General features: G+C 38.6%; 1 protein-coding gene across 1 annotated transcript; it reads right to left on the bottom strand.

Moving 5' to 3' along the window:
- On the bottom strand, positions 1-6,954 carry LOC131301343 (MACPF domain-containing protein At4g24290-like). The gene is made up of 7 exons (XM_058327562.1): positions 6,394-6,954; positions 4,506-4,744; positions 3,278-3,479; positions 3,111-3,188; positions 2,857-3,040; positions 2,548-2,714; positions 1-907 (listed from the first exon to the last, which is right to left on the bottom strand). Exons 1-7 carry the CDS (start codon positions 6,643-6,645, stop codon positions 179-181), a joined length of 1,851 nt encoding a protein of 616 aa, XP_058183545.1. The 5' UTR covers positions 6,646-6,954; the 3' UTR covers positions 1-178.
- Positions 6,955-7,468: the final 514 nt, after the last annotated feature.

The following is a 7,468-nucleotide window of genomic DNA, read 5'->3' as shown; positions in this document are numbered from 1 at the left end:
TTGATGAGAAGAGAAAATGATAAAACCAGAGAAAGATATCGCCCAAACTGGGAAAATTGATTTTCTTCTTTCTGTACAAAGCGAAAAAAAAAAGGAAAAAAAAATGATCATATGAACTAAATGTCAAATAAAACAAACTACGAAAACCAAATCCACTCCCTATGTAGGACGACACAAGCTACGTTTCCGGTGCTTCATAATCCAAAAGCGCAAACTTTACATGCAAACCTATTTTACCACGCTCTGTCACCAGCTTAGCAGCCGTAACCAACCAATGCCCTGGAGCATCATGTGGGCCCCGCGCGACCTCAGCTGTATCGACATACTTTAGTAGCTTCGCAGAGCGAACCGGCACTGGTGGCCCCCCTGGATAGACACCTGAGTTCAGCGCAGCCGGAAGCTGCCTTGGGGGGGCGTCGGTAGCTGTTTTCTGAGTAAAGGTGAAAGTAGTACTTAGATTCATGAGCAGACTGGACTTGCGAGTAGCCGCCAGTGCAGCCGCCCACTCTGTTTTGCGAATGGTGTAGTTAGGGAGGTGGGTGAAGAGCAACCGCAGGTGAAGTACGGTCTTTGGCCACTTCCCAACTTTCTTGCTGATGAGCTGTGCACCACTTACTATATAAACACCAGGATTTTTTTGTCCCCGTATCCAGCTTGGATCGTGCTTAACTACAGATGAGCATATGTTTGAATATCTCTTCCAGCTTACAGGCTCTACGAATTGGTTGCTCAAATCGTAGTCATCAGAACCGCGCCATTGGCAGGGTCTACATTTTGAGGGATCATGAGAAGATGTCATAATGTTTGGAACGCTGGAGAGATGCTCAACATGTATTGCCAACCGGTTGCTTTTCTTCCCTTCCAAGTACAAGCGTAGGCCAATGACTGGTTTTTGATCCGTCGAAACCTGAAAACGGTTACAATATTGAATTTTTCAATTCTTTATAGATGCAATTCTAAATTAGAGATTTCAAAGAAGATCTGGAGGAATCCATGTTGAAACCTAAAGACAAGCTCTCAAAATCTCGTATGTTGCAGATGGCAATAGATTCGCAAATGTGCTTTTCGTATGTTTTACAGATCCTAGGCTAAGCTAATACAAGTTTATGCTTTATTGGAAGAAGAAGCACTCAGTACATGACTATTAAATCATCAAGTGAGTACGACGATCATACCCAAAAAGTTAAATGGAGTTAATCCATAGGTTTTGTGTGGATTGCATCCAATCAAATATCTCGTCTTTTCTAAGGGAATGTTGTCTACATTGTCTTGTTGAGCCAACAAACTAAACGCTTCTTACTCTCAAAGTGCTACTAATGATTTTAACTCAATAATAGATTGAGTTTTTTAAGTAAGAGAACTAAGAAATCAGTATCTCATGACCAAGGCTCAAGATGTCCTTTGATGTAGCGAAGGACTTGAAAAGAAGTTAGGGAGTGAGAGAACATGAAAGACAATGGTTGTATGTGAACAGCAAAAGAGAAGAAGAACAAGAAGAATGATATGAAGAAGACAGGTATTGGCCTCACACCTAGATTAACAAGGACATCACACTTAAGGCCTCTTTAGCATCACACTAAAGAATAGAATTGCATCACACATTCTTAAAAGCTCCAAAGTTGCTGAAAATTCTTATCTATTCATTCATTCCTCAAAGTCAAGTTACATCAATTTCTTCTAGGCTTCACAACACATGTTGAATGCAAATAACTTAATAGTGGACGAATATGTTGAATAGGAACTAGGACATTAATGTGAACTGAACTTAATAGATGCACACAATGAACAGAAAACATGTGGTTAAATAGAACGAAATGAAGTCACGACGACTCTAAATGTTCAAACCAATGTTCAAAATAATGAATTGACTTCAAGTCAAATTCTTAAGTTTTTTCTATGAAATATCTTCAATGGTAATGGAATCATTCTGCTTGGTTTTGCAATTCCAGTTCCATTACTTTACTTCTTGCTTACTTGGTATTTGCTTAAGTTTTTGGCTTAGTCAGACAATAACCATGTCCAAACGGGACTTAAAACCTCCAGCTTCTCCACACAGAGAGAGAGAGAGAGAGAGAGAGAGAGAGAGAGAGAGAGAACAAATGGTAATCAGTGACACATAATACAATACACAAGTATATTCCACAGGGAGATGCTCATAAGTAGCAAACCTACTCCCCGTTTATGTTGGAGAGGTTATTCCATAACTTGAACCCATGTTAAAAACATAACATGTTCAAAACTACAGCGATATTATCAAGCACAGTGTTCTAGATATCCCCACCTGGGAATTAGGCGATTAGGAGGCGGCCGACTAGTCGGCCTAGACTAGGCACTCCCTCTTCTGCCCGACTAGCGCCTAGCAATTTTTAGAACATTGATCAAGCATAATATATAAGCTAGTTTCCAACCTCTGACCGAAAAATTAAAATTAAATTGTACAAAAGAATTCAATCACAAATACAATTAGGTGCATATTGGGATAAATATGTTTATCTGTATTATGGATTGTGTCATTGTGATAGTCACAAAGGAAAGATGAGAGGGTACCTGAGCGCAGCTGACATGCATCTTGGAACCCATGAATCTGAATTGCAGTGTGGGGCAAGAGAGGTTTCTTCTTTGATGCCTAAGAGGAAGCTCACAGAACATAGGTGCCCATTGCCTAGGAACTTGGAACTCCAAGAAGTACTGCAGATCCGCTAGAGCAGGCTTATCTAACAAGAGAATCACTAAATCAAAGAAGCTGGAGGTTTTATCTTTCAAAGAAAAGCTACTTGATTAAAACATGACAAAAAATGTGCATACAGACGATAACCATAAAAATGACAAGACTAAAATGATGGGGGCAGAACTCACAGCGAAGATACAAGTTGATAGCGTGACTCAGATAGCCACTTCCTGGAACCCCACTAAGGAGAGAGGTAATAGGTACAAATTTAAAGAGAATTGGCTCCGGGTTGGCAGTTACTGTCTGAAGCCACTTCGAGTGGCTGTAAGAGAACACATCCCCTCCTCTTTTAGACCACATAATGGTGAGGCCCTGTTCAAAGTAGTGCACGGGCTCACAACTGCTTGTTATCCAGAATCTTTAAAGTATATATTTTACTTACGTCCTTGCTTGAAGTTTCTGTAATGCTGGTAATCTGCATGGTGTGAGACTGCAACATACGTTTAAAGACCTCGGGAACCTATAAGAATGAAAACAGATTAATTTCCGTACCTAGCAAAAGTCAAACCGGGATTACGTGGTAAAAGTGATAAAATTTGGTAGACATGCCTTCTGTTTGTTATTTGTAGTCTTCTTCTCTAGTAAAGGAGGGCTCATCCCATCTGAAAATAAACAATCTCCAAGATCCTCCAAATATCCCCTCAGTTCAGCAGGAGGAATTGGTGATGATGGCTTTTGTTTTACACAAAGTAAATCTTGGCCCCCAACAGCCATCCCAACGATTATATGTGTTCCATAAGTCTGGATAAACCTGCCAAACGAAACAAAATCAGCATCTGGCATGCAACATCATCTGCAAGAGGGTCAATTCCTAAACAAACAAGCCATTAAAGAAAACTGGTCCTAGAAATTTATCCCACAATCCTTATTTTGAATGCACAAGCTAACAGCTTCGCCATGGAACTTATTCAAACATTGAAATCAAAGAAACAAACACCAATTTTGTTGTTCGGAAATTCAACCTAGTAGCAGTGTAGCACAATCATTCCACAGAGAAGCCATGTTTGCGGTGGGCATGAGTCCACCATCAACACTTACAAGAAACACAACATGAAAGCTTTCCTAGATCACACATTATGTTAGATATCACAACTTTCGATAGTTCGCAAATATGTCTCACTCACTCCCAGCACACAGGGGGCATTTTTTGCTGCTGCAAGAAATAGTACACTGATTGTGGCTTAAGAGCTTATAGATTATGGCATGAAGCAGAAGCTATTAAAAGTGTTTGATGCAGATCTGTGTCTATGGATTGACGCAGTAGAGTTTGTTTGCTCCAACATCTAGAAAGCATCAACTTTTGTATAACTGCCATATCACCCACGGAATAGTTCTAAACACTGAGACCATAAATTAACTTTTAACAAAGTAAAAAACCTAATTTGGAATTTACCAAATAGAACCCTAGAATTCATTTCTATAATCACATCTAACCCAAATTAAAACCTTAAGTTCCTGAGAAATTCCATGTTCCCCCTATCATTTCAGAAATCATAATTTGTGACCCTACTTCAGTTGAATAATCACAAAATCAGTTCCTCAAAGTGAAACACTAATCAATGCAACCAACCGTAGTCAACACAACATAAATTTTGAAATTGGCCCACAAAATGAACATGAATCCAATAGGTGAAACCAGTGGGACTTTCTTACTTAGTAGATTAACCAAAAGAAAAGTAATCTTCTCTGTAAGTACTCCTACCGATAGAAGTAACAAAAAGGAAACTACAATACTAAAATTACACTTTTTTCTTAGGTGGAACAAAATAAGAACTACCTAGATAACGAAGCTGGATTCCAATGAGACGGAACAGATTTCTTCACTGTGTCTTGGAGTACTAGTGGAGATGCTGTTAGGTGCAAATAGTATAGTGAGATGAAGTAACCATCAAATGCAAGATTTTTGGCATCTGCAGCATCAATCAACCAGGATCCACTCAAATCAAATATAGCATTAAGATAGCCTGAAGGGACTTTTCCTTGGATTGAGGATTTCTGATTCAGCAGCTCTGACATCTGCCAAAAGTAGGATGCAAGTATGAAACAAAAAGAGATGTAGATAAGTAGATTACAAAGAAATTATGAATGCAGGACTCATTTTCCCAACCTCTGACGCTATTCATTTGGCCATAACACTAATGCTTACAATTAGGCAAAAATACCCACAATCACAAAAAAGCTTTAGCGGGCTTGTGAGGAATTGACCGAGGAGGAAATGTGATTTGTGCAATTTCCCAGAATCACAAATGTGATGTGTTTATTTTTGCCTAATATGGCCAAACATTTTATTGTATGTATTTTTGCCTAATAAGCTTTATAACCAGAATCACAAAAATACCCACAATCACAAAACAATGTGATTGTGAAGAATTGACCAAAATAAGCTTTACACACAGAATCTAGGAGTTTGAAGAATTGACAAATCGCACACATGAAGCAAAACAATGTTTTCTTGACTAGCACACTTGTGAGAGTATTTGATAATTGAAGCATGACAAAAACTGAATTTCTGAATAATATTGTCACCGACCATTTTTCAATTTTCAACAAATCATGGGCCTGATTCCTTTTCAAATCCTTCCCATCATATTTATTAATTCCAACTAAAACAAAAGTCTACATAAACTACTATCTTCATGGTTCAAATAATTAAGATTATGTACAAAGGCACGAAGCATAAGAATTGTCTAGTAAAATCTCCTGCACAGCACATAGGACTTTTACTTCAGGTAACTTGAGTGCATTCTACTTCAATCCACAGAAAATCGACTAACTTCGGCATCAGATGGTATTAGTTGGCACCACGCAGGTGTCTAGTTTTTTCTTGCAGGTCCCAACGAGCAAGGCGTCCAAAACCAATTCACCAAAACTATTCATAAACCATCCTCATGCACTTCCATCATCGAACAAACACAAAACCCATCTATTTCCTTCATTTTGGCTCAAGCACTCGTGTCGAAACCTGTACCCATTTTGGACTCTCGGATCCTCTCATTGTTAAGATATCCTCAGAAAAAGAATATCATCAAAGGCAAGAAGAAGTTTCATCAAATGCTGCTTTCCTCGATGAGGGACAACCTAATTAGCTAGAAAAGCGATACTTCTAGTATTTAGCAAAAACATATAATTTTTTTAACCCCTTCTTGTTTAAATGCATTTATAAATATAATTTACGGTACATAATTCGGAAAAAAAATTATGCAATATATACTACAAACAAGTGTTCAAAACGTGTCCCCATACCCATACCCAATTTGGGGACACATATCCTAGTATACTAAGATTTTAGTTTGAAGGTCCGATGCTTGGACGCACCTAATACTCGCACCCGAGTCCATGTAACACAGACTATAATAAAGGGAACACCGTTCACGGTTTGAACCCCAGTTTGAGGCTGAATCACATTTTTACTTCTTAAACTACCCCCTTTCACTGCCTAAAAAAAAAAACTGCCAAGAAGGACCCCAAAAAAATTGCTTTTTCCCCCTCTCTTCTACTTTTACAAGACAAATTTCACCGATATAGATTCATCGCAATCGAAGGTTTTCCTCTTTTGCACGATTTGCACACGCATCCGGTGTGCTCAAGCGTCTACTAGTCAAACACAACAAACACGAGGCACGCAAGAGATGATTAGAATTGAACAGAACGGATTTTCCTTTCACCTGATTGAGCTCGAGAACGTCGGACTTGAACCGCATCCGGTCCCCCTTATCGCACCGGATGTCCTCCGACACGCCCCGTATGGTAACCCCGCCGCCACCGCCGCCGGGAATCACAATGTCCCTCTTGTTTCTCTCGTCCAACGCCACCACCCTCCCCTTCGCGAACTTCAACTTGAAATCGCTCGCCAGATCAAACCCCGACCCTAGCGCTTCCATTGCCCGCACCTCAATCGGCACTTCCACCTCTTCCATCACTTGCCTTCAATTTTTTTTCTTCTTCTTCAGCGTATATGTGTCTGTATGTGTGTGTACGTACATATAAGTAAAAATCACTGGAATAGAAGTCGATTATCGAGAATTACGATGAAATCGCAATCGCTGCGAGGTGGAGAAGGTTGAAGAATTGGTCTACTGTGATGATTTTGACGGGAAAAACCTGCCGACCGCCGTGTGGTCAGTTTGACCAGGCAGGGACGGCTTCTTGGTCTCCAAGCCGCAAGCGAGTGATGTTAATCTGGAGATGTTAACTTCTTACCTGCTGCTATTGAAAGATCATTCTATTCTTTATTAATCTCCTTTACTTTCTTTCTTTTTTAGCTTTTCGAGTTTTGTCTTTGATTGAATTTTTTTCGTGTTTGTTAATTTTGTTTCAATTTTTTTGTGAATTCTTGAGTAAACGAATTGGAAAAGTAAGATACTTTTATTCAAAAAAAAATTTAAAAATATCTAAGATAAAACCCGATAAAATTTATTTTTAAAAATATTTGAGTAAAAGCAATAATTTTTTTTTTTTTTTGATGCCGCTCGTGGAAACAAATTAATAATTTATAAAAATTCGGCGTAAAACTAACGTATATGAAGAAAAATAAATAAGAAACAAAAAAAAGAGCCTAAAAAGCTAAGAGGAATGGGCCCGGCTCCGTTCCAGAATCATAAATAAATACTTATTTTTTAAGAAGGTAATTTCAAACTCAAAAATAATATGTTTACACAAATAATTTTCCTACCAATATGGATCTTGTTTGATAGATCTCATAAAGATCTTTTATACTGTGCAAAAAAAATAAAAAAAATT

This window comes from Rhododendron vialii, chromosome 9a (genome assembly GCF_030253575.1).
Source record: "Rhododendron vialii isolate Sample 1 chromosome 9a, ASM3025357v1".
In the NCBI taxonomy this organism is placed as follows: Eukaryota; Viridiplantae; Streptophyta; class Magnoliopsida; order Ericales; family Ericaceae; genus Rhododendron; species Rhododendron vialii.
The sequence above is the reverse complement of the archived record's forward strand: the minus strand, read 5'-3'. Positions and strand labels throughout refer to the sequence as shown.